The sequence below is a fragment of the Poromitra crassiceps genome, assembly GCF_964638095.1.
Source record: "Poromitra crassiceps genome assembly, chromosome: 3".
NCBI lineage: Eukaryota > Metazoa > Chordata > Actinopteri > Beryciformes > Melamphaidae > Poromitra > Poromitra crassiceps.
This window is the reverse complement of record NC_139625.1, coordinates 14212026-14239593: the sequence shown is the minus strand read 5'-3', so window position 1 is coordinate 14239593 and position 27568 is coordinate 14212026. Positions and strand designations below refer to the sequence as shown.

Below are 27568 nucleotides of genomic sequence, written 5' to 3'. Positions count from 1 at the left end.
GTGGTCAGCTTAACTACAGCGCTGACTAATTACGGTTATCATGATGAAACAGGAACAGTCAAGTCAGATTGTTAATGACACAGCCATTCAGCTTTATGGCCACTCCCCCTAGCCACCCCTCGAATCCCGCCTCTCTACCACCTTCCTATCCCTAGCTACAGCCCCTTTTCCCTCGCCCCTTCCTGGTCCCCCCTCCCACCACCTACGGGACGGCACGGTGGCTCAGTGGTTAACACGGTTGCCTCACAGCAAGAAGGTCCTGGGTTCGAACCCCAGTCCGTCCCAGGTCATTTCTGTGTGGAGTTTGCATGTTCTCCCCGTGTCCGTGTGGGTTTTCTCCGGGTGCTCCGGTTTCCTCCCACCATCATCAAAGAAAGACATGTATGTTAGGGTTAATACTCCTGTCAGTGCCCCTGACCAAGGTACTGGCAAAATAACTGGAGTTGGTTCCCGGGCGCTGCACAGTGGCTGCCCACTGCTCCTAGTTCTAGGAAGGTTCCTAGTAGAGGAACCGACTCGCCCCAAGGCTGTGTTTTATCTGCTTTCTTATATATTCTATACACCAACGACTGTCGCAGCCGTTTCGCCAACAGATTCATCGTCAAGTACGCTGACGATTCTGTCATCGTCAGTCTGCTTGACGATGATGATGTAGGACAAGGCCAAGTCATTGACGACTTCGTTTCTTGGTGCGAAAACGCTTCCTTAGAACTCAACGTTTCCAAAACGAAAGAGGTTTGTATTGATTTTCGACGTTCCCCCCCTGTTCCCCAGAGCAGTTTTGTCAACGGTCAGCCTGTCGATATAGTGACAGACTACAAATATCTGGGTACGGTAATTGACAGCAAGCTGAAGTTTGATCTGAATACCGACATGCTGTGTAAGAAAGGTCAGCAGAGCCTCTACTGCCTTAGGAAGCTGGCCAAATTTCAGGTTGATAAAACTCTGATGAAAATGTTCTATAGTGCTTTTGTGGAGTCTGTCATATCATTTTCCATAATCTGCTGGTATGGTAATCTTTGTACTAAAGACAAGAACTCCCTGGGGAGAATAGTGAAGGTGGCTTCAAAAATAGCCGGAACCCAGTTCAGAAGCCTGGACCAGATCTGTAATAAACAGGTGCTGAAAAAAGCTGAGTCCATCCGATCAGATGATGCCCACCCTCTGAGGTTCGAATATGAGCTGCTTCCTTCCAGGCTCCGCCTTCGTGCCCCCATAGTTAAAAAGAACAGGTACAGAAATTCCTTTGTGCCTGTCTCTATCAGAGCGTTGAACGCTGCTGGGGTACAAATGTAATGTCTCCCCATCTGCCGTTGCTGTTATTTTGTTATTTATTTATTTTATCCTTTTATTCTTTTATTCTTTTATCTTTATTTAATTCTTAGGGGTACAGTACAGTATATCTGTATTATATACTTTGTCTGCCCTTTGGTCTGGACTGAGGTTTTTTCTCTTGTGCTTTAATACAATGATACATTGTAGCTCTTTCTTGTGATATAAATGTGCTGCTGTGAGCGAACTGCACTTTGCTACTATGCACTTTATATCTCTACTGTGCACTTTAGATCGTTGCTACTGTTGTCATTTGCACTTTAACTATTGTGTTGCACTTTAAACTGCTGCTCTAGACTGTTTTTACAATGTTTTTTTGTCTTATGTGTTTTTATGTATGTACTTCGTACTACGCTTTCTGCAATCCAATTTGCCCTTTTGGGACACTTAATAAATCTTGAATCTTGAATCTTGAATCTTGAGGATGGGTCAAATGCAGAGGATTAATTTCCCCAAGGGGATAAATAAAGGATAACTTAACTTAACTTAACCTACATCCCCCTAGCCACTCCCCCGACCCAGCCCTCGAACCCTGACTCTCTACCACCTTTCTATCCCTACTGTAGCTACAGCTTTTCCCTAGCTCCCCTTCAATAAACTCACTAAACGTCCACGAGCGAATGAGTGAGTGAGTGAGTGAGTGAGTGAGTGGGTGGATGAGTGAGTGAGTGAGGTGAGTGGGTGAGTGAGTGAGGGTCTTGACTGTGCCATCTTCTGATCGCGGTGCCCCAGCGCCGTGGGAAAAATATAGTGAGCAAGAACATCCAAACCCTGTGTGTGTGTGTGTGTGTGTGTGTGTGTGTGTGTGTGTGTGTGTGTGTGTTTTCAAGATTCAAGATTCAAGATTATTTTAATTTGTCCCGAGGGAAATTTGTCTTGGACATACAGGCTGCTACATAGGTACACAGTGCCATAACAAAAACAAAAACAACAGCAAAAAACAATAGTGCATAGCACACCAGTGCCGACATGCAAACACACAACCAAAGTGCAAACATCAATAATTTACAGTACAATCAACAATACATTACCTATGACCTGAGTTTAGGAGACTGACTGATATGGGGATGAAAGAGTATTTGTATCTGTTGAGGTGTCTTTTTTTGTTCTTGATTGGGACTCTGTAACGCCTGCCAGATGGAAGCAGTTCGTATTCTGAATACAAGACATGAGAGGGGTCAGCAATGATCTTCCTAGCTTGTCTGATTACAGTTTCCTCAAAGAGTATTTGAAGGCTGGGGTGCTCCCTCACCCCCATCACTTTCATTGCAGTATGAACCAGTCTATTTATTTGTGATTTCAGTTTAACTGGTAAGTTGCCAAACCAAGCAGATATACCGTAATGAAAAATGCTCTGTGTGTGTGTGTGTGTGTGTGTGTGTGTGTGTATGTGTGTGTGTGTGTAATTACATGCTTTGATAATGTATCATCATCATCATCATCATTTCCTTTATTTTACCAGGTAGATTATTGAGAACACATTATGTATGAGAGGAGATGAGGAAAAAGCCTTTACAGTCTTGTTATTTAGAAACGTTTACTTCCTTTCTGCCACTTGATGGGGCTATAATGCTACAAAACCGGACGGTAACGCCAGGAAAAGTTTGTATTGCAACTAGGTGTTCATTGGAAATGCATTCATTGTGCACTGCTCCTTCAATGAGGACCTGCAGTAAATTGGTTTCATTGGATCCCTCACTTGGCTATGAGAGAAGCTGCTATTGTCTCCAAAATGTTTTACATGAGATTTGAACTCTACACATCGGTGAAATCACATTTCATTCATTCATTCATTCATTCATTCATTCATTCATTCATTCATTCATACTTGCACGCTTCCTATCTCTGTCCCTAATCTTTTGCTCCTTCTCAGAGACATTTCAGATCCTTTCAATTACCTCTCATCCTGCAGATCGCCTTGCACACCCCAAATGCATACTGTGTGGAGTGACGGAAATGGAGTTGTCCACCCGGCCGCCCGCCCGCCTCACACACACAGAGTATGACAGAAAGTGATTGTGTGTGTGCAAGTGTGCGTCACCGAATTAACTAAGGGCATTGGCCGACATGTGTGGGAACCTGGACGCGGACAGAAGCAAAGTCTGCCTGCCTGCCATCACCGCAGAACTGCCAAGACTGACGCACCTGGCCTGCACGCACCAACCCTCCCACCTCCTCTTCTCCTCTGGTCTCTCTGGATCCTTTAAGCATCTCTGACCATAGAGAGAGAGAGACAGAGAAAGAGAGAGAGAGAGAGAGAGAGAGAGAGAGAGAGGTTGAGAGCACGTCCAAAGTTTCTACCCTGCCAAAGCAGCAGTCCCCAGGCCAGAGGAGACCGAGGGGAAGCATGGGCAACATGGCGACGGAGATCGTGGCTTTCCTCCTGACCATCTCGGGCTGGATCCTGGTGTCGTCCACCCTGCCGACGGACTACTGGAAGGTGTCCTCCGTGGACGGCACGGTCATCACCACAGCCACCTTCTGGTCCAACCTGTGGAAAACCTGTGTGACCGACTCCACCGGCGTGTCCAACTGCAAGGACTTCCCCTCCATGCTGGCGCTGGACGGTGAGTTCAAGGACTGTTGTTGTTGTTGCAGGGGGTCAGAGAGCAGCGAGAGATTGCGTTGCATTACATTTAGCGTGTGCATGTATTTATGTGTGTGTGTGTGTGTGTGTTTCTGCGCAACCGTGTGTCTCAGGCTGACCTAAGCACTGATGCCCCCAAAACCGTGAACACCTGTTTTCTTGGATGAATGACTGCCATTGTAAACACATGCATTTGGAACTTGATCTTCCCTCTTGTGACCCTGGCCATGGGCCACAAACCAGCACATTTACAACTAAAGGCCACCAGAGGCATGTTTCAGTGAACCAGCCAAGCCGAGTGGATACGATTCTCCTAATGTGTCCCATCGAGGCAATTTGAGAAAGTCATGCAGTCTTGCGGAGGTCACCCGTCGATGACAAAGAAAACACGTTGCCTGCCATTACATGCCGGCGACACAAGAGGGAGCGTGTCGCGTTTGGATTCGGGTTCTGACCTGAAGCGATTCGAGGAGTCGAAAAACAGAACGTGTATTTCATGTAGGTGTTGCACTGCCGGGTGTCCAAACTTACCAAAGAGTAAGGTGTAAAGGTAAAGTCCCACTGATTGTCACACAATGTGTGAAATTTGTTCTCCGCATTTGTTATTATATTTTTTTCCCCCTGATTTTTTATCCCATTTTTATCCCCCTTAGTGCTAATTTACTTTTATTTATCCTGGTTGCTACTCCACCCTCTGCCGATCTGGGGAGAGCCGAAACTGGCTCCATGCTTCCTCCGAGACATGGGCAGTTAGCCAGCCGCTTCTTTTCACCTGACAGGGGAAGCTTCACTGGTAGGACATAGCACGTGGGAGGTTCACGCTATTCCAACCGGTTCCCCTCCCTCCGAACAGACGCCCTTAACGACCAGAGGAGGAACCACATTAGCAACCAGGATATTGCATGTTTTGGTGAAGGGGGTTCCTATATGAAGGAAAACCCCCGGGAGGCACGGGGGAGAACATGCAAACCCCACACAGAAAGGCCCTTTTGACGACCCCACCCGGGCGGTGGGCACTCGAGGACATGCGGACGGGCACGCATTCCTTCAGCGTTCATAGCTTCCCAGGTGAGAATCGAACCCAGGACCTTCGAGCTGTGAGGCGACAGCACTTACCACTGCACCACCGTACCCCCCTGTTCTCCGCATTTGACCCATCCCCTGGGGGAGCGGGGAGCGGCAGCAGCGCCGCGCTCGGGAATCATATGGTGATCTAACCCCCCAATTCCAACCCTTTGATGCTGAGTGCCAAGCAGGGAGGCAAATGGGTCCCATTTTTATAGTCTTTGGTATGACTCGGCCGGGGATCGAACTCGGCCACTGAGCTGGTTCGAGTGCGAGCACAGCTCAATCCAGACCTGAACTTAGGTGCAAGGCCGACGAAAACCTCCACGAAGAGGACATTGAGAGTGCTGGCCGTTCTTCTGTTTTGCACTGTATAGGTGGTGTCAAGAATTTAAAATATGTCATATGTATTTCCCATATAAGCTATGTTCTCTCTCTCTCTCTCTCTCTTTCTCTTTCTCTCTCTCTCATGAAGCCTACATCCAGGTGTGTCGGGGGCTGATGATAGCAGCTGTGTGTCTGGGTTTCTTCGGTGCCGCCCTCGCGCTCGTCGGGATGAAGTGTACGAAAATAGGAGGCTCGGAAATGATCAAAGCTCGTCTGACCGTCCTCTCCGGCCTCCACTTCATTCTCAGTGGTAAACAAAGAAATAAGAAATCTGCCCCGCTAAACAATGTTTACCTTTTCTGTGACTGGATTTAGTGGATTTGCATCATTTGAGTTGCAATCAGAGATGGGGACTTGGATGTGCAACTTGGATTTGAGTCGCACTTAAGTCACACACACCCAGTGTGACTCGACACTTGACTCCTCAAAAGACTTGACACTTGACTTGGACTCAAGATTTGGCACTCGTGAACAATCTTTATTTTATTTATTTATTTATGTATGTATGTATGTATGTATGTATGTATGTATGTATGTATGTATGTATTTATTTATTTATTTATTTATTTATTTATCTATTTATTTATTTTTGGCGCATTAACATTAAGGGGATGTCTACTAATAATGTCAACTAATTCCATAGTTTTAGCTATGTGGTGTAATCTAAGCAGACCGGATCGTCAGCAGATGTTAGAACGCTCATGACTTGTACTTGTCACCAAAGACTTGAGACTGGACTTGGACTTAGTTCCCCCTCAAAGACCAAAGACTTGAGACTTGACTTGGACTTAAAAAAAGAAGAAGACTTGTGAGCATCTCTGGAATCAGTCGATGCTGTGTGACTTGATCTCACTGTCTTTTGGATAAACAGGAGGAAACCTTTCTCTCTACAGGACTATGCTGCATGACTGCATGCTCCATATACGCTCACAGGATCACAACTGACTTCTTTGACCCGATGTTTGTTGCTCAGAAGTAAGTACGTCACCATGACAACAAGGATGTGTTTGGTTGAGAGGGCAAAAAAGCTGAGCAATTATCTGCTTGCTATGTCAAATTCAGATGAAAGTAAACGTAAAGTAAGTAAGGATGGTCCAATATATCGATATGTTGTTATCGCTATATGAGACGGCCCATCATAATTTCACAAACTCTCCATCTGAATTATATTATATACACTTTATAATGACAAGTCCATTTTGTAGAATGAGGTGTGGCTCAGAAATAAGCATAAAAAGTCATACTTTGTTGTCATTTAACTTTTATTCATAGGCGTCCGGGTAGTGTAGTGGTAGATTACGCGAGGGTTGCAGGTTCGCTCCCCCATGTTACCTCCGGCTCGGTCAGGCGTCCATACAGGCACGATTGGCTGTGTCTACGGGTGGGAAGCCGGATTAGGTAATGGGTCCTGGTCGCTGCACTAGCGCCTGCTCTGGTCGGGGTGGAAGGGAACTGGTGGGAATAGCGTGATCCTCCTACGTGCTACGTCCTGCCGGTGAAGCTCCCCGATGTCAGGTGAAACGAAGTGGCTGGCAACTGCGCATGTGTCGGAGGAAGCATGGTGCTAGTCTACGGCTCTCCCCAGATCGGCAGAGAGGGTGGAGCAGCGACCAGGGCAGGGGAAAAATTGGCCAAGTACAATTGGGGAGAAAATGTGGGGGAAATCATCCAAGATAAATAAATAAATAATGATCATAATAAAAAAAGAAATATTCATGAAATCCTATTGTGGTTTTATCGAATCGTGAACCCCGTATCGCATACCGAATGATATCGTGTGATAAACGGATCGCCCCATCCCTACAAAAATAAGTAATATGTTTTACTTTTATTTGCTTCAACCTTCTAGGTTTGAGCTGGGAGCGGCTCTGTTTATTGGCTGGGCTGGATCGGTGCTGTGCATGCTGGGAGGACTCGTCTTCTGCCTCTCCATGTCAGAGGGCGTCAGCATGAGGCAAGTTGGTCTGTCTAGTAGTTTGACGGTTGGCCTGGACGCTAAGCTAACCATGTGCTCTGTACCCACATGTGTCACCACCAACAGCAAGGGCACAGCCATTTGAGGAAGTCTGGTTTGGAGTCGTCGGACTGTAAAGCGCTTGCAGTTACGACCATCTTCAGCTCAGTCAGGCAATTTAAATAATTACCCCAACTGTAATCTCTCTCAACATCTTGTCTCATAAACGCAAGACTTAAGGGAAAATTGTGCGATGGTTATTTGGATTAGTTACTTGATTGATGATGGCTGAATGTTGCCTTTGTTGCAGTCAGGTATAACGAGGACCTCTCGTAAAGGGAAAGTCACCTTGGCTGAGGGGCCTACAGGGAGGCAAACATTCTGTGGACTTTTTTTTGACATCCTGGATCATCATTTTTGACCTGGTTTCAACTACATTCATTTGTTTTTGTGGGTGGTGCAACCCTAAAAACTCTCTCTCTTCCCCGCCCTCTCTCTCTTCTCTCTTCTCTCTCCACACTCCTCTCTGGCTCTCCTCTCTCCCGCCATCTGTCTTCCCCTCCTGTCTCTCTTCTCTTATATGCTCGTTTTTAGCTTTATATGAGATTGTTCAAATCTGTTTATTGATTGCACACTTAGCTAGATTTAGCTAGACGCATTCTCTGTAAAGTCCTCTGAGACAGGCTTGTGAACTAGGGCTATACAAATAAACTTGACTTGACGTGGAAGATACAGGATTTGATCATGTGCTTCCTTCCAGAGAGGGTCTTTAGGTACTTTTTGGACAAGGTGAATGAAGGACTGCCCCATGTTCTCTTGTCTTGTCCTGCTTTCAACCCAAGTCCATAAATGTAATCTCTCAGTCAAGTTGTGAGAGACAACTACAAAATAATTGAACGCACTTAGAAGAGGCTCTTTTACCTACTCAATATTGCTATAAAGTTTTATTCAGAGATCATTTTAGCATTGCAACCCTGCCTCAAAAGACCTTAAGATCAAGAATACAGATCGAGTGATTCTTCAATTCTTTGCTCTATTTAACGTAAAGTCAAAGACATGTTTTTCTTTTTGTTCCTTCAGTTGGTTGTTTGAGCGTCACTGTGCAGAATGATGTCTGTGCAGAGTTTGACACTAGATATTCACATGCTGAGAGTGGAAAGCGTCTCTGTGAAACTGAAAAGGCGATTTTCCCACACCGATTCATGAGATCATGAATACTGGAGCCTATGTCCAGTATTCAGCACTTAAAGCCAGCTTCTTGGTTGCTTTGGATTTTCTTTTATGAGGCAGGAGGGGAAATCACTTTAACTATGCATCGGCCGTTGCGTGGCCTCGCCCATAGCTCGGCCTCGCCCGCCCTATTGGCGTACGCGCATGTGTGTGTGTTGCTCACTAAATGTTATTGCATCAGTGATGTCACAATGCCTCCTTTTGTGTGTGTGTGTGTGTGTGTGTGTGCACCATTATGATATCACTGATGACATCATCAGTGGGTGTGTGTGTGTGTGTGTGTGTGTGTGTCCCCCTATGACATCACTGATCAGTCTTGTCACAATGCCTCCTTGTGTATGTGACATCACTGATCAGTCTTGTCACAATGCCTCCTTGTGTGTGTGTGTGTGTGTGTGTGTGTGTGTGTGTGTCTGTGTGTGTGCGCGTGCCCTTATGACATGACTTTTGACATCATCACTGATGACATCACTGATGACATCACATCATTAGCTAATTAGCCTAATTAGAAAATCCGCCTACGTCAGGTCACCAGCACGGGTGCCCTTTAGACACCCTGAAGGTTTCAGCCCGTTCGCACGTAAAACGGCATAGCTGTGGCAGAACACAGAACTTGAAACCGACAAACAAGCAAAGTCCACATACTAAATGTTATATATAGATGGTTTTAACAAGATCATTAAAATTTTTGTGTGCGGAAAAAAGATCAGACACAAATTATTATTATTCAAAGTAGAGTATTATCTTAAAACGTGACTTTAGGAGGTCTTTAAGTCAAATCCCAAAGGGCGTTTGACTGAAGTGCAGATAGAAGTGTGTTTTGATTGTTTAGGACTCAAAACCAGACCTTTTCCCCCTTTCTTTCTCGCCCCTGTTTCCACTTTCAGAGCCGAGTACTCTTACAGCGGGGCGGCGTCACTTGTGGCCGCACGCAACAAGCACAGCAAGGTGGCCAGCAGCCTCCACAGAGAGCCGCGGCAGGCGGCCAGCAGCCTCCACAAAGAGCCGCGGCAGGCGTCCAGACAGTTTGGGAGGAATGCCTATGTGTGACGTGGTGGGACTCTTGTCTCTTTGTCACATGAGCTGGTTGTGAACTTTGTCACGATGTGATCACCACAAACTATTTCACGAGTAAAAAAAAAAAAAAAAAAAAAAAAAAAAAAGCCAAAGGAGGCTGATCGAGACAGCACGCACAACAACCTCACCACAAATCACTTTTATGAACTGAATCTTATGAGAGTCACAACCTCACCACAAATCACTTTTATGAACTGAATCTTAACATCCCATGTATGAACTGAATCTTATGAGAGTCACAACCTCACCACAAATCACTTTTATGAACTGAATCTTATGAGAGTCACAACCTCAACACACATCACGTTTACGAACTGAATCATGAGAGTCACAACCTCACCACACATCCCGTTTATGAACTGAATCTTATGAGAGTCACAACCTCAACACACATCACATTTATGAACTGAATCTTATGAGAGTCAAGGCTGGAAAGTGTAATTCATGCGACTGTTTACATATTTTGTGGCTTTCAAGAACTGGCCATAATCACTGTGCTTGTCTATAATCGCTGTCTTTATACATGTATCTGATTTGCAACAGGACACGTTGTGATATAAGCTAATAATAAACCACCAATGTAATTTAAAAAATACCAACAAAAAGACCTTGAAACGGATAAGAGACGGGGCAAAAGTAGAATGCCATTTTAACAAGTGGTCACTGAGTCACAGATATAAGCTTAATAATCAGATAATCAGATCAGCTTGTTTTTTTCTTGGAGCAGGAAATTCATCTTGGCCCAAAACACCATTCAAACTCTCCGGTCACCTTCAACATGCTGGCCTTTCCAAATTGGGGCAAATATGACTAAGATTCATGTAGACCAGTTACAGTACACCTCAACATTTTAGAATCTGGATCATATTAATCATACCGTGGCGTTTTCTCGTTGAATTGCTGCTAACCTGATCTGAACTCTAGTACAGCAGCTTTAGGTCAATAATCTTGCAAATCTTGCAAGAAATCTAATGGGAATCAAATTTTTCCAGCATTGCTTAAGAGAGGATTCTAGGATGAGCGTTTTTCATTTACCTGAAAATAGAGGATGATACACCAGTAGCAGACATTGATGAAAGCATATTCTTGCCTGGTGGCTGGTTCCTTTACTGTGCTCATATTTTATGTGAGTGAGATGACATCATCATTTTGTCATCATCATCATGTCATCATCGTGCCAATAATCATTTGTTGAAAAAAGGAAATTCTGTGGTTATGTAGCCTCCATGTATTTTTGTACCCCCCCCCCCCCCCATATTTTCAAACATGTTTTATGGAACATCTTCTAAAGCGGTTTCTTCTCTTAGTATTTTTTAGGAATACAGTCATGCAGTGTTGGAGCATTTCAGTGAGTTTGTAACTAAGAACTGGATTACTTTTTAAAAGACTGGGTTACTTAATCTTTTAATTGAGGAAATGAACATGTTGCATTGAGGTGTGTGTGTGTGTGTGTGTGTGTGTGTGTGTGTGTGTGTGTGTGTGTGTGTGTGTGTGTGTGTGTGTACCTGTGTTTGTGTGAGAGAGAGAGAGAGAGAGTGTGTGTGTGTGTGTGTGTGTGTGTGTGTGTGTGTGTGTGTGTGAGAGAGAGAAGGGCAGAGAGGGGGAGGGAGATGGAGACGGCAGGAAGAGGGAGATTAAAGGGGGATGTCTTTGGTTAATATTTCTCGAACAGAAAGATGGATGCCTGTCACATTTCTCATGGTCCAGATTGATCTGACCTCCAAGGGTCACTGGGGTACACCTGACCCCAGAGATGGCTATCCAGACTCGGAGACCAGACCGGAGGTTTCCCCTCCTATCAGCCATCCGTCTCCACCTCCTGATCAATAGGACGTCAAGCCTATGTTACGCAAAACCACTTGGCCCAGAGGTTTGATACCTGACCCAGCTGGCAGAGAGCAGCACCCTGTGCTTTCCGGTGGTGCCTCGCATCCGTAAACAAGTGTCAGGTGTCTGAGGCTCTGGAGTCCGGACAATATGTCTCTGATATAATGGTTGTATTGTATTGTATTGTATTGTGTTTGGGTTATATATAGGGACGATAAAAGCAAACACATGCATTGCATCACCAGTGCTTCTTATATTATGTTTTTGTTGTTGTTGTTGTTGTTGATGATGAAAGAAATTTGCATAATCTCTTCATCAATCTTTTCATAATATCTCATGGCAACAATCAGACGATTTGTTCCTCAATGTTTTAAATATGCAATATCCTGTCCTGAATCTATGATATTACTCTTACAGTATACCAATTTCTTTTATATACTGTATATATATATATATATATATATATATATATATATATATATATATATATATATATATATATATATATATACAGTATATACAGTATATATATATATATATATAAATTGGGGGGGAATTAAAAAATAGACTGTTGTGTAATGCTCAGCCCAATGTCCATAATATCTTCTCCAATAAGATCAGATTTCACTTTATTGGTCAAGGCAGTAGCAAAAACCTAGGATATAGAAAACAATACAATAATGTAAATGAAACATATTAACGAGTAAAGCGTCTTCATTATGCTTTGGCAAAAGGTAATTATATGATGACTATACTGACAGACTGATGGTTGCAGAAAGGCTGTAAACTTTGAACCATGATCTGCAGAAAACCATCTTGGATGCTGTCTGTCACCTTTTTTTGATTTTGCAGTTTATTTTGGAGCTGTACATCAGAACTCCCGATTTGGAAATAATCACCCCATTCAAAGGCATGTCATCAGCCCCATTCATTCCTATCGGCCAGTAGGGACCTACTGGCCTGCTAGTAGGTGGGGAAGGCTTTATCTTTAGGCAAATAAGACAATTTGGTTAAGGTTATAGGGTTAAGGTTAGGGTTAGAGTTAGGGTTAAGGTTAGGGCTGGATTAAATAACAAAAAGCGTTAAAATCAGAATCAGAATCAGAATCAGAATCAGAAAGACTTTAATGATCCCCGGGGGGAAATTGGGACAAGTTACAGTAGCTCGCTGTATGATTTACAGGTGAAATGTAGAAACATGGCTGATCGCTAATCAGCCTTCTGCACCTACAGCAGGTATCAACTACTAGCAGGTATTCATACCGGCCCTACTGGCCGATATGAATGGAGTAATAACACGCCGATAACGCTGATTGAATGGGGTGGTGATTTCCCCCCTTCGGTTCTGGCTTTGGCAGGCAGCAGCGAATGATCATTAACTAAAACAAATTTGCTGAACTGAAACTTTAACAGCATATCCATAGCCTGGGTAAACCCAGCCTCCACGTGACCTGCTCTCAGACGAGCAGGTCTGAGAGCAGGTCACGTGGAGGCTGGGTTTACCCAGGCTAGCATATCCATAGATAATTTAAAAATGTGCCATAAAATCCCTCCAAAAGTCCTTCCATTAGTATTGCATTACTACAATCGCACCACCAGAGAGCAGTATTTATGCATTTTATATTTAAACTTTTAGTATTTGATAGACCTAAAACAAATGCAACATTCCACAGCCATAAGTCAAACCTCACATTGTGGCCTGAACCTCTGACCAGCCAAAAATTCTCCAGATTTTGACATATTTATTGCTATTGCTAAAGTCATTTTAAGCTGTCGATCCTTTGATGAAGAGAGGCCTGGTGGTGAGTTGAGGTCACATAAGCTTGCGTTTGTTCTTTTTGTCAGATTCCAACATTTCAAATAGCTCCCCGCTACGACCCAAAACTTTGTCATAAGCCGAGGGGACTTTAAAACAAAGAGGACTTCTTTCAAGCTCACCGTGAACATCCATCACTCCCCATGACTCTAATAACCCCAGAGTCATGGATTTAACTCTAATTATAACAGCACAAAGACCATATGCTGTAATTATGAGACCCACCGCACAGTAAGGTCTCAGTGAAATTGTTAATAACCTGCGTATAGCCTGGGGCAAAGTCAAGAGATGATGCTTTAAGGCTTAGGTCCACAGCACCAATGTCATTACATAGTTTAATGAAATAATGTATATTATATGAGGTGATATCTGAATTTAAAGAGCCAGCTTTCTTGAAGTGAAATCATTGAAAGGTTATTATATGTTAATATAGACTATCTATAGAAAACGCATGGAGGACAGCTATGGATTGTGATGCAATTAACTCTATACAGATTAGGCATGAAACGATTACCGGTTTAATGATAAACAATGATAAAATTCCTGGACAGTTAGTATTACCGTTTCAAATTGTAATTGTGTTTCATAATTACAGCGCTTTGAAAAACACGGTAAATACTGACTGTCCATCATCAACCAAAGTTAGCAACAGTCCCCCAGACGCAGGTGCACAGCCTTGGTGAAATGATTCCAGTGAGTGCATCAGTACTTTTTGAACATTTTCAGCACATTTGAACAATACCACCATAATACTGATAACTGTGATAATTTTGGTCACTATAATCGTGATATGAAATTCTCATACATCATGCCGTTTAATCCCTAATACAGAATCTCCCTTTTATTCTTCCCTTGCGCTGTGCCTGCCAGTGTTGGGCAAGTTACTTTCAAAATGTAATAGCCTATACTACATATTACGAGTTACTTTCATTTGAAAGTAATTACTTTACAATATTGCTGTCTGTGTAGAGTAACTTGTTACTTATTACACTACTTTTGCCCTACTTTATCTTGAAAAATAATTGCAACCGTCTTGAAGTCAGTGTAAACTGTCCAAAATTCTAAATGTTATCCTTTTCCTTTGTTATTGTCATCTATAGTGGTTATTTGCATAAAAACACACAATTTGATTAGGAAAAGATTGCATCTTTATGTGTGTACCGTATATGTGTATGTGTATATGTATATTTATATGTGTATGTGTTACTTGACAAAGTAACTGGTATAATATTACTGAAATCCTATTGGTAATAAGTTATATTACTGAGTTACTGCTAAAAGTAATACATTACAGTCATGTAATATGTTACTTTTGTAATGAGTTACCCCCCAACACTGGTGCCTGCACAAGGCCCAAACAGTCCAATGGGGATAGAGTGAGGACGTGAAGGCAGTTGTTTTGGTAATCTGAGATAAATGCTAAGGTGAGCACTTTCAGTCCAGAGCCAAGCATGACATCTCTTCACCGTGGTCCTGGGAACCTGAGCAACTGTTGTCTCTCACCCGTATCCGCATAGAGGTCCTGGGAAACAACACAGCAACATGAGAAAGCCAAGACCTCCAGCTTTGCCCCTGCCTTGTCCCTCTGTGCTACTTGCTCCCTCTATTTCTTGTGAGAGGAGCAGTTCAGAAACAGGACGCACCGACATCAGCATTCGCTGTTTGGTTGGAAGCCGCAACTGTAATTCAACTCAGAATGAGCATGAGCCTTGCCTGAGTGAGAACATATCAAAATTGGATTGTGGACTTGAGTGATCAAGGTGCTTCAGAAGAGGACAGAAATAGAGGAGCAAGAAAAGAACCCACCATAAGATCTTCCTGGGATCCGAGAAGCAGACGAGATAGGTCAGATCTCCGCTCAGCGACGATGAAGATCCGTGTGGTCCAGATCTGGGGCTTCCTGATGTCGGTGCTGGGCTGGATCTTCGTGGCCTGCAGCATGGCCATGGAGGGCTGGAAGATCACCTCCATCGGCGGCATGGGGGGCTCCTCCATCATCAAGGTGGCCTGGTACTGGTCCAGCCTGTGGAGGGCCTGCTTCACAGACTCCACTGCCGTCACCAACTGCTACGACTTCCCTATGCTCTGGTCTGTGGAGGGTGGGTGAGACGAAAATAAATACATACATACATACATATATACATACTGTACATACATGCATACATACATACATACTGTACATACATACATACATACATACATACATACATACATACATACATACATACATACTGTACATAAATAAATAAATAAATAAATAAATAAATAAATAAATAAATAAATAAATAAACAAACAAATAAATAAATAAATAAATAAATAAATAAATAAATAAATAAATAAATAAATAAATAAATAAATAATACAGCATATAAGGGTCACACATGGAGCTTTGGGCTATTGTAATGTACTCATAACCTTCTACCAGAGCTGGGGACTCACATTTTCAATTGCAATCGAGACTTGAGTTGATTCATCAAGAGAATATTTGAGACTTGACTTGGATTCTGGTGACTTGACTTTGATGACTTGGATAGGTTTCTAAAATAACCTAGATTGAAAGTGATGGGATTTGTTCCAGCAGACGACTGAATTTAAATGGTGCTTTCTGAATTTGTATGGAATCCGAATGACTGAATTTATTGAAGTTGAACCCGATTATAGAAATCAAACTCATGATGCTCCTACCAAGTTTTTATCCTATTACAACCATATTGCATTGAAAAGTCCTAGATGTTTGATTCATTGATTCAACTTTATTTTCATTGCACAGAGTACAATGAAATGCAGTTTGGCATCAAGCAGAGGTTTTCTGTAACATATTAAATTGATACACTCTTTATTTTGTACCTGACTTGCTATTCTATAATTTAGACTTGTGATTTGACACTAATGACATGGACTTGACTTTGGACTTGACTTGAGCCTAAAGAATGGTGCAAAGTTGACTTGATAATCCAGAGTTCATGTCTGAAAGTGGCTTTGGTCACAACTCTGCCTTTTTGTGCCTGCCTTTTGGCCCCCTGCAGGCTACATCCAGATCGTGCGCGGCCTGCTGATGTCAGCTCTGTCCCTGGGCATGCTGGGCTTCGTGCTGAGCCTGATGGGGATGGAGTGCACCTTCATCGGGGGTAAAGACAAGCCAAAGTACAGGATGATCTACAGCGGGGGATGGTGCCACATCATTAGTGGTAAACGCTTCATTTCAGCCGGCAGGAAACAGCTGATGCACGTGTAAACTGTCTGCAGGTGTTTATGCAAATGACTTCCTGTACAGCTATTACTTCCATCTGTAAATGTGATCATGAGAATATTCTATATAGTAATATAGTTTGAATTGTGTTTCAATTGGTTCTTTTTGTTTTCGTTGATTTCTTTGTTGCATTCTTGTCTGTATCCTATTGTTGTTTGCAGAAATGAACTAATTTACATACAGGGATTATTAAAGCTCTACTGGGCAAAATTTGGCTCTACTGGGCAAGATTTTGATGTGGTTTAGGGCGTCGGTTGTGCAGCGGTAGAGTCCCTGCCTACTACCACGAGGGTCGCAGGTTTGTGCCCCCGTTACCCCCGCATCCATACAGGCACAATTGGCCGTGTCTGCGGGTGGGAAGCCGGATTAAGGGGATCCATTCAGGCGATGTCTTGTCATAGCGGGGGGGGGGGGGGGGGGGGCATGGTCAGCGTGGGGGACATGTGTCCTGGTTGCTGCACTAGTGCCCCTTCTGGTCAGTCGGGGCACCTGTTCAGGGGGGAGAGGAACTGGGGGGAATAGTGTGATCCTTGAATGTGATACGTCCTGCCGGTGAAACTCCTCGCTGTCAGGTGAAAAGAAGCATTGTCTACTGTACAGCTCTCTCCAGATTGGCAGAGGGGGTGGAGCAACACACGACAGCAGGGAGAATTGGCCAAACGCAATTGGAGAGAAATCTGAAAAAGATCTATCTACTGTATCTATCTATCTATCTATCTATCTATCTATCTATCTATCTATCTATCTATCTATCTAGTCATGTCTCTCTCAATATGATTTTCACGTTGACTTCAGGTTTGCTGTCCACATCTGGCTATGCTGTTTATGCGCAGTATGTCTCAGGAGAATACTTCAACCCTAACTTTGAAGGACTGAAGTAAGTTAGTGTGGTCAGATACCGTTTACACCAAAACCAGTGTCAGTAAAATAAATGTTTCAGCAATCTATAATTTATCACCACCTGCTCTCTCTCTCTCTCTCTCTCTCTCTCTCTCTCTCTCTCTCTCTCTCTCTCTCTCTCTCTCTCTCTCTCTCTCTCTCTCTGCACCAACAGGTTTGACCTTGGCACCCCTCTGTTCCTGGGCTGGGTGGGTTCTGCCTTTCACATGACCGGCGGTTTCTTCTACCTGTGGTCAGTGTGTAAGCCGCTTTGTGGAGGGGGAGAAACGTGAGTACAGCCTTTGGCAACATTTAGTATTGTTGCAGGTGCTTTTCCCTGATTTCTAAATCCAACATTTTGCTTAGAAAACTGCAAGGGAAAACTATAGCGTATGATGCAATGAATGATAACCCAACTTTTGAAGAACATAAGATTACAAAATAAGAAATGGAGTGAAAGAGTTGCATTTAATGCATCCCACGCACATTTAGTTTAATGTTTCATTTATTTTTATGATTTATTCTTACATTTTTCCATTTTCCCCTTTCTCTCAAGTACCCCTGATGTCATCAGTGACACACACACACACACACACACACACACACACACACACACACACACACACACACACACACACACACACACACACACACACACACACACACACACACACACACACGAGAGAGAGAGAGACTGAGGCAGGAGAGGGAGAGAGACTGAGGGAGAGGGAGAGAGAGGAGAGAGAGAGGAGAGGGAGAGAGACTGAGGGAGAGGGAGAGAGAGGAGAGGGAGGGAGACATTGCGCACGCGCCAATAGGGCAGGCCAGGTGAGCACTATTGTCGCATCAACAGGGGTTTAATTGGTGGAAATCTGAAGAGCTGAATGTAACTACAACAGTTTTGGTGTAGGCCTCCCCATGGTTGGAGATTATTCATGGAATTATCAAGCCTATAAGTGAAAATTGATTGAGAACTGATTGTGTGTTCCATTTGCACTGGGAACTGGGAATTTACAAGTTCACAGATGGGTACGCGATGTCACGGGAACTCTGTTTTCCTACTCCAAGCAGTGTTGTCAGATTGGGCTGTTTTGGGTTGCATTGTGCAGGAAAAAATTGGCATGGGCAGGTTTACAGAGTCCTTTGTTGGTTTCCATAAACCTGCATTTCCTTGGGTGGTTTTCTGTGCATTTTGGCGGTTTTTGAATAGTCTTTGGGCTGGAAACCATCAGCTGTATCTGGCAACACTGACTCCAAAACTCGGGGAACCTCACCAACCAACCGTTACCGCAAAATGCAGGATGGCAGCAGTGAAAGCTGTCGTAATATAGTGTGTACTGGCACTTCTGTCTTATTCGGGACCTTATCCGCATACACACAATGCTAGCCTCTCTCTGAACTATCTGGGGATATGTTGCTACGGTGTTTGTATGCGCAAACTACCGCGAAATGGCTAGCCTGGCTAGGGCTAACCCTGGCTGGTTTTCCGACTGCTTGACTAGAACACGGTCAACTTGGGTGTGATGTCATGCAACTGGGAAATTCCTAGTTCCCAGTGCGAATGGAACGCAGCATGATTGCCGCCATGTTATAAAGGGGGGTTAGTTTTTCTTCTTACCTTTGTATGACTTCTTTGTATGACCGCTTCTACCCCAGCAGCAGGGGCCCAAGTATCCCCAACCCAACGACAGCATCTTAGCAGCCTATCCCCATCTCACTACTATAAGAAGGTGGCTGGCGGCTCCGCGGTGTGGCACACAATTGGGCTCTGCCGTACAGTTGGCAGAGGGTGGCGAGCGCAGCGTACAAGGCAGTGAGGGACGCTAGAAAGGAGCACGCGAAGCGCGCAATATTTCTAGTTAGGATAATAATGTGTCTCTCTCCCCAGGATAATCGTCATGGATGCTCTCCCTGAGACGGAGCAGGCCAAGTCCACCACGGCTCTATCCACCGTGTCAGGGATCACCTCCAAGACCAAAGTGTCATCCGTCTCCGAGCTGTCCTCCAAGTCCGTGCCCTCGGAAGTGTCCGGCATCTCCTCCGGGTCCCAACGCTCGTCCAGATCCGGACGCTCAGCCAAGTCTGAGCGCTCATCAAAGTCGGGCCGAAGCTCCAAGTCTGGCTCGACTGCGGGGTCGGGGTCAGCGGGGTCACGGGGGTCGGAGTCTGGCCGCTCATCGAGGTCGAGCAGGTCAAGTCGATCTGAGTCGAGGAGCAGCGACAGCAGTCGGATGATCTCCTCTCTGTCCAGCAGGTCGAGGAGTGAGACTGAACCGTTCATCAAAAACTCCTACATCTGATATCTGATGGGGCACAAATGCTGTTAATGTGATGGACAAAATGGGCTGATGCTTGCATTCAAGTTATGAATCTGTGGCAAAAGCTATAATATAGTTTTGTGTGTTTTTATTAATAAAAAATTGTCTGGCAAACCCTCCTGCTTCTGCTCTATAGCTTTCAATTCCTGTAATACACGTGTCAAGTGTCACTTGATTGTAATCACCTGTAAATTGATCACAATCACCTGTTATTTTCCTACCAAGATGGCCGTGTGGTGATGTAACAGAATACTATCAATAGCACACAATCAAAACAAAAATTCAGGCCCATTTATCAAAATAATATTTAATTTCAATATATATCAAAGCTTTGATTATTATTATGATTAATTATTTATTAGCTTTTTTTGCTGCTACCATTCAAACCTTTATACAAAACCACATAAGCAGCAGCAGTAAGAAGAGTGGCACTCCACAGCTTTGTATGGAAGAAAAATCCTCACTTAAATTACGTGTGGAATACTTCCTTTGCAAGGTAGGGTGTTATTCGTGACCTTCATGTCAGTGGTTTTGCTTTTCCAGCAAAATTAAGGATATCTCACTCACTGACTGCTAAAAAGACATGGAAAAATATTAAATAAAAAAGCTTTAAAATATATAATATATGAAATACCATTTTATATAGCTTTGGGGTTGTTTATACATTACATTAAAATGTGTTGATATCTATTCCAGACATTGATACAGCCTGAAAAGTATTTGCATGATAACATAAATTACTCCAGTGTTTTTCAAGTATTCAAAATGTATTCAGCTACAATTTCTTGCCTTTGTCTGGTAAACTTAATCTTACTTCACCAGTTAACTAACATTAACATTACTCAATAGTAGTAGCTAGCAGTGAAGCCTGTGGTGTGATGTGGAGGAGACTGGCTCAGATCCTAGGCCTGCTGGTGTCCATACTGGGCTGGGGCTTGGTGGCCAGCACCCTCGCCATGGACCACTGGAGGTAGGCCAATAAGAGTAAGGAGGGTGCAATGAATGAATACAGACTGTGGGAGACAAATGTTTGGTTGGTGGAATCTAGTTGTACTTTCTAATTGAACTAATTGTACTTTCTATAAAAAATATTCTCGTAAACTGAAATACAAATGTTGTTCGTTTTTGTGTTTTAGTCCATGTGCAGGGTAAAAAAAGAAAAAATTCTGTAAAAAAAAGGAATTTGATGTGGACCATTTTTAAGTGCTCCCAAATTGGTCCCATTTTTATTATTGTTCCCGATTTATTGTTTTTATTACAAAATAATGTGTTCTTAACACAGATCCTCTTAACCTATATTATTGCACCTTTAAAGATACCACTCCTATCAACCAAACTACAACTGAAACTAAGTGAAAGCTAAACTAAAACTATCACACCCACACTAGACCTGACCTGACTAAACCTGATCTGAAATTGAAATAAAATGGAAACAATTTAAAAAAAATGAAAAACACCAAACTTTTTTGTGATTGTCTTTCTGTATTGTTTTTGTCTTCTAATGATTGATGTGACCGCTATGCTGCATACTTACACAAAGTCAAATTCCTCGTAAGCAATCTGATAATTATTTTCTTTGGCAATAAAAGTGAATCTGAATGTGTATTTGGATGAGGCAAAAAGGGATGCAAATCAATCAAGACAAAAGGAAGTACATAAATTACAATATAATTTTGGAGCTAAATGGTATCTGATAAGATTAAACAATGCTTAAGCCTCTCACACTGTCTATATCGTGTTCATTTGCCCTATCAGGGAGTATCCGGTCCCTGTAATTTACCGATTTCTTTTTTTTTTTTACAGTTTTCATTCATGTATTTGTCTTTTTTATTGTCTATCTATTCTATGATGTGTCTATTGGAGAGTGGCCCAGCTGGGGGGAGAAGGGGGCTCCTCTGTGCTAACGGTGGCCTGGTACTGGTCCAACCTGTGGAAGGACTGCTATGAAGACTCCACTGCTGTGGTCAACTGTGTAGACTTTGGGGTGCTGTGGGCGGTGAAATGTGGGTACACCGACCAATGATTTCTTAGTTCTTGTTGATTCTGTCTATATGTCTCTATTATGAATAAGAATTTTAGTTAACGCTTTAGAATACAGCCCGCAACTTACAGGGTAAGTAGAGGTAGCCTGGGTAAACCCAGCCTCCACGTGACCTCTATCTATGTGCTATCAGTCACAAGTCTTGTGACTGATAGCACATCGATAGAGGTCACGTGGAGGCTGGGTTTACCCAGGCTAAAGTAGGGGGGGGGGGTAACAAAATCTGAATTTATGGAATAAGGGGGTAATAAAGCAGGACTTATAAAGAACCTATACCATACCTATTTTTGTAACTACCAGGTACATATTTTGTTGTTACAGGGTATACATATGAGTCATACGTATACCCTGTAACAACAAAATATGTACCTGGTTTTTGGGTATACTGCTTTCTTTGAGTATTCTCCTAAATTGAAAGGAAAGTAAATGATTATTTCTCATAGGTCATACAGTATGACCTATTCACAATTGTCATAGAGATGATTGTATTTCCAAATGGATGAAGTTATGACCAAAGGCACATTTTTGGATGGTTTGATCTGTTGTTTGTGTGTGTGTATTGTCCAGCATACATCCAGGCTGTACGGGCGCTCCTGATGATCGGCCTGGGCCTTGGCTTGGTAGGCATAGTGCTCGCATTTGTTGGGATGGAGTGCACATACATCGGTGGAGGCCAGAGAACCAACGACAAGATGCTAATAACAGCGTCTGCCTTGCATTTGGTTGGCTGTGAGTATAGGATGTGTTAGCGTTGACCAACCCTTCACGTTTGTGAACGCACTTTCAAGTTTTGTCTTGTTTCTCATCTGTCACTGCATGGCTTTCCCCTCATGCAGGTGTTGCAGACATGGCTGGTTATTGTTTATACATAAACAGAGTTGCTGCAGCCCTTTTACATGGCAAAGCAGACCAGTCGAAACTGAGGTCATATTTGATCTCTGACAACCCCTCAGAAATATGGAAATGTTGATGAATGAAAGACAGTAGCCCATTTTAACTGTTATTATCTCTGTGTAGATATGATATTGGAACACCCCTCTACCTTGGGCTGGTGGGGAGTTTCCTCATTTTACTTGGCTGTACACTTCAGTGTGCCACTGCATGCAGAATAACCCACCCAAAAAGGTTTGGTCCTTTAACTTACTTAACTTTAAATGTCTCCCCTAGTATTATTCTGATGTGCCTGGAAATCTGTAAATTAAACTAGTATTCACTACAGCAGCCAATTACCCGCGAAAGGGGTTGCAAGTGGGCCGCCAAATCATTTGGAAAACATTACAATCTTTGTGGAGAAAATTATTACGTATGAGAATGCATTTCTCACATTGTTGAATGATACGGTTATTTAATTTGTAATGAATTATTTAGGAATTAGCAGTAACCCTTTATCTGACAGATGCCATAACTACATAATAAACTACACACCAATGTAATTGTAATTACTGTGTAATTACATTGGTGTTCATGTCTAATTATATGTATATGTAGTTACATATGAGCTATTTGTAATTAGACATGAACACCCTGGTGTTCATACTAGTTCATATGGGCCTGTAAAATAAAGCGTTACCGAATTAGCCTATTGCAGACAGCCCCTCCCTTTTAGTTTCTGATTTCCTTGTGGTGCTGATGGACAGCTCCTTTTATCGGCAAAATAAGTGCTCTGAGAACAGGCCGCAAAAAGTAATTAGTAATCATTAATCATTTTTGAGATTTTAAGTGGGCCATGAGTCAGAAATATATAAATAATAAATAAATATATATATATGTGTGTGTGTGATTTGCAGGAGAAAGTACTCCACCTGCAGCAGAAATCCCATGGTTCCCTTCATCAGAGACAAAGGAGTTTCCAGAGGAAAGAACAACCGCCTGCATGGACAATGTTCACAGTCAATAAGGGCAAATGGCTCCAACAGCTGCTCTCCCTACAAGATGGCTATCAGCAATATTGTGATTGTGTAACGCTACACAATTACCTCATATAGTTTCAGTTCATGCTGCCACATATAATAGCAAGTGTCTACACTGGTTTGCATTATGTATTACAAATATTATAGTCACTTGTGCAAAATAGGGCGCCCTCAGGGATGAATATAGTACATGATAAATCTGTGAAAGTCACTCTTTACTTTTACATCCTCTCTGTCATTATATTTCTAACTCTACCAAAAGCAAACAGGAACTGACGTGATTGTACGTGGTGTAGTTGTTTGTGTGTTTTTACTACAACAGAAGCAAGAGCCAGCAAAACTCCATCCTTGGCAGCTTTTCCCCTTGAGTCCTGGGAAAAGAAGAGATGCTTACGTGGCAAAAGTGTCTAAAAGATAAGCTCTGATGTAATCCTAACACCCATACCTATGCATCAGCGATGTGCTAGATAGAGCTTTGTTCGCCTTTCCAGTCAGAAGTTCTCAAAGCTGCAAGTTTACACACTTTCCTGTGCAGCGGATCTTTTTTTTTTTTTAGTTTTTCACATCTATTAGATTCCATAGGGTCGGCTTGTTTTGGAGCGAGACAGGGCACCAGCCATGAAGTACAGAACAGTGGTTATGTACATCGAGATCGGCTGCTTTGTGTGCTGTGTGAGTGGCTGGATCCTGGTGTGTTCCACTCTGCCCATCGAGTACTGGACCTGGTCTGAGGTGGGCACAGTTGTCCTGACCACCGGCAACTACTACTCCAACCTGTGGAAGGACTGCATCTCAGACACAACGGGGGTCTCTGACTGCAAGGACTATCCCTCCATGCTGGCCCTGCCTGGTAGGATATTCTGGTTTGGTTTTACCCTCAGCATCACGTTAAACTTGATCTGAAAGAAATTTTACCGGGGCGATAACTAATATTAGCATTGCTGTTATGGCCGATAACCCATATTTACCGATGTCAAATGTGATCTGTTTAAAAACAAGTTTCTATTATTATTATCAAATTTTGTACGTACTGAAAAATGCATGTAAACACTGTGAATTTGAAAAAGTCTTTCTTTATTTCCAAAACATTTGGAAAAGCCCATAAATCAGAGGTTTTCAAAGTGGGAGGCGGGCCTCCCCAGTGGGGCGCCAAGCAGTTTCAGGGGAGGCTCAGTGAGTGGAAATGAAAAGATACTACATTAGTTATCAAAAGGAGATCACATAGAATAGCCTAAATGTGTGTGATTTGATTAAAGAGATAGTTCCGAGATACGGTAGTTTGGGGGAATTTGACAGTTTTTCCCACTTTCCCAGATTCAGAAACCATAATGCCTTTAAGACAGACATTTTTCATGCATTTGCTGTAGTCTGAAGTATGTCAAACAGCAATATCAGGCTATCTCGGGTCAATTGTTGAGTGTCTATGTGATCAAATAAGATAATCATGATCCCATAGGCATCCAGGAATTTAGCGAGGGGGGCACCTTTTTCCAAGCTTTGTCTAGGCAGGGAAAGGCCCACAGTCTCAGACTTTGAAAACCCCGGCCAAAAATCATAGATTTACCGCATTGTTTCCTCTCACTAGGAAAATCTTGGACGATACAACAACCGATATTAACATTGCTGTTATTTTGCTCATCGGACCGATGCTGATCTATATTAACAATGACTTAACATCGGCGAATACCGATACGATTGCCGATATATTGTGCATCCCTGATAGCAACACTTTCCCCAGATCTCACTAGTAAACGTTTCTGTGGGTTAAGTTCCACAGTGAGAAAGGTAACTTGTTTGTATAATCATCTCTCTTCCAGCCTGGCTGCACGCCTGCAGAGCCCTGGCAGTATGTGCTGTCATCACCGGCTTCTTTGGAGGCGTCCTCACACTGGTAGGGATGAAATGCACTAAAATAGGCGGTTCAGAAATTGCCAATGCAAGGGTGACCTTTGCAGGCGGTGTGACCTACCTCGTTTCAGGTAAGAATGTTTTTAAAATGTTTTTCAAGATTATATTATGTGTGCATTGTGAAATATGCACTAACTGAAGATGCTTACAGTATGCCATACTTTCTTCTAGGATTGTGTGGTCTGATCACTTACTGCTGGTGGGGCAATAGAGTCATAACAGAATTTTTGGATCCAAATTTCAGGGCACAGAAGTGAGTACGTTTGCGTTTGAAACGAGTGAATTTTGCTAAGACTATAAATATGACACGGTCTCTGTCAATAAAACGGATGAAAACCGTAAGAAAATAAATGCAGAAAATCAAAGTGCTCCGACTCACAGACATAAATAATTTCCCTGTTCAGATTCGAACTGGGAGCTGCACTTTTCATTGGCTGGGGAGGCGCTAGCCTTCTCATCTCTGCAGCATTGGTGCAGAGCTTCTTCTCTGGAAGAGAGGGTCTCTACTCAACGTAAATATATCCAAAACCTCCCACATCACTCACATCTGTGCAATATGGTATTGCATATGGTAATATTATACAAGTTATTGCCAATAGCTTATATAATTCAATATCACCTATATCTAATTAATTTATTGAAAATCACCCAATTCATATAATTTTATATTACCTATATCTATGGCCCTAACTATTCTGCCCTACAGAGCCAAACAGCTGTAACCGCATGGACAGTGAAACTGAGGAAAAAAATGCTTTAAAATATATGTCCTGTCCCACCTAAAGTGATGTTAGTACAGAAGTACTTATACTTAAGTACTTATACTTATATACTGTAAGTATAAGTATGGCAAAGTTTATACTTTGCCATACTTATTCCAGACCTTGATTTGTTTTGAAGGTTTCATCATCATCATCATGCCTTTATTTAAACAGGGGAAAAAGCCATTGAGAGCAAGCTATGTTTTACAAGGACGCCCTGCTTACAATACAAAAGAACAGCATAGAAAATAAAGCTAAAATATTACAGTATATTTTTTGATCTGGTGATCAATATTATTTAGACAGATAGACTATCTTGCCAGTGCTAACTTATCACTGCATAGATGAATGGTGTTCTTCACAGCCACAAATATCAGAATATGTGAGATGATTGGCAGGGTTGCTTCACACTTTCCATTTTTAAAACTCTTTCCAGGCAGAGCCTATGTTCTTGATTGGATGTGATTTTGGTGCAGGATATATAATGCATATATGATATAACGGCTGAGTAATAAGAGCATCCCTCTCTCTGAACATTATTCTTCACATCAACAAAAACTGTGGACTCGGTAGTGGGTCTCAGACCTGAACCACATTTTCCATACTTTTCCAGACATTTTTTCTAATTCCCAAATTATTCAAGACCTGGAAATGATAAAGTAATAATAATACTTTTCCAGACCTTGATAGGAACCCTGTTAATAGCATTCTTGGGTATTTTTGCTGATGTGAAATCAAAACCATAATCATCTTTCATTCTGAAAACACAAAAAGCAGTTACTGCTGCTCGCTTTTTGTCGGGTAGCATTAATTTATTAGGATAAATGTTAAATATTTCCGTCAGAATCTCATTCATCCCTACTACTTTTCATATCAGTTCCCAGAAAAAGCCACGTAGGCCAGCGACCTACGCCACGGCCCGGACCAGACGAACCTACATGCTGCCGGCGTCCTCCTCCAGAGTGACGCTGGTGCCACCGCTGTTCTACGAAGGCAGGAAGAGCAGGACGACCAGAGCTACGACCAAGACCAGCAGGCCCTTCAGCAGGGACGACTTCGTCTGAACCACCTCTTAGGTTCAACTCTGAGCTGAGAAAGTGACTTGGTTACAAAGGCAGAGAAAGTGGTGCATGGCTGCAAATAACCTACGGTAATCCTAAGACATTTGTGTGGAGAGGAAACCTGTGAATGTGTGCAAACCTTTCAGCTTTTATTTGGAAGATTTG

General features: G+C 42.8%; 4 protein-coding genes across 4 annotated transcripts; all 4 read left to right on the top strand.

Moving 5' to 3' along the window:
* Positions 1–3679: 3679 nt before the first annotated feature.
* cldn10a (claudin 10a) lies at positions 3680–11462 on the top strand (the record flags this gene model as incomplete). Its single annotated transcript, XM_083632930.1, has 6 exons — positions 3680–3899; positions 5460–5621; positions 6265–6346; positions 7221–7325; positions 9443–9599; positions 11340–11462. The coding sequence occupies 6 exons, from the start codon at positions 3680–3682 to the stop codon at positions 11460–11462; spliced, it is 849 nt and encodes a 282-aa protein (XP_083489056.1).
* A 3490-nt stretch (positions 11463–14952) lies between these two features.
* On the top strand, positions 14953–19817 carry cldn10e (claudin 10e). Its single transcript, XM_083633347.1, has 5 exons — positions 14953–15373; positions 16302–16463; positions 17321–17402; positions 17580–17693; positions 19293–19817. The coding sequence occupies exons 1-5, from the start codon at positions 15142–15144 to the stop codon at positions 19702–19704; spliced, it is 1002 nt and encodes a 333-aa protein (XP_083489473.1). The 5' UTR covers positions 14953–15141; the 3' UTR covers positions 19705–19817.
* Positions 19818–20600: 783 nt separating this feature from the next.
* LOC310772984 (claudin-10-like) lies at positions 20601–24140 on the top strand (the record flags this gene model as incomplete). The annotated part of the gene is made up of 6 exons (XM_083632929.1): positions 20601–20692; positions 21586–21725; positions 22331–22492; positions 22600–22687; positions 22781–22842; positions 24130–24140. The coding sequence occupies 6 exons, from the start codon at positions 20601–20603 to the stop codon at positions 24138–24140; spliced, it is 555 nt and encodes a 184-aa protein (XP_083489055.1).
* Positions 24141–24291: 151 nt separating this feature from the next.
* Positions 24292–27406, top strand: cldn10d (claudin 10d; the record flags this gene model as incomplete). Its single annotated transcript, XM_083634054.1, has 5 exons — positions 24292–24523; positions 25491–25652; positions 25753–25834; positions 25986–26093; positions 27220–27406. 5 exons carry the CDS (start codon positions 24292–24294, stop codon positions 27404–27406), a joined length of 771 nt encoding a protein of 256 aa, XP_083490180.1.
* Positions 27407–27568: the final 162 nt, after the last annotated feature.

Excerpts from the sequence above, each read along its gene's own strand:
- cldn10e (XM_083633347.1), top strand. The coding sequence starts at position 15,142 with ATGAAGATCCGTGTGGTCCAGATCTGGGGCTTCCTGATGTCGGTGCTG. Across the intron at positions 16,464-17,320 it reads ATGGTGCCACATCATTAGTG|GTTTGCTGTCCACATCTGGC; the intron begins GTAAACGCTTCA and ends CGTTGACTTCAG. Across the intron at positions 17,403-17,579 it reads CCTAACTTTGAAGGACTGAA|GTTTGACCTTGGCACCCCTC; the intron begins GTAAGTTAGTGT and ends CTGCACCAACAG.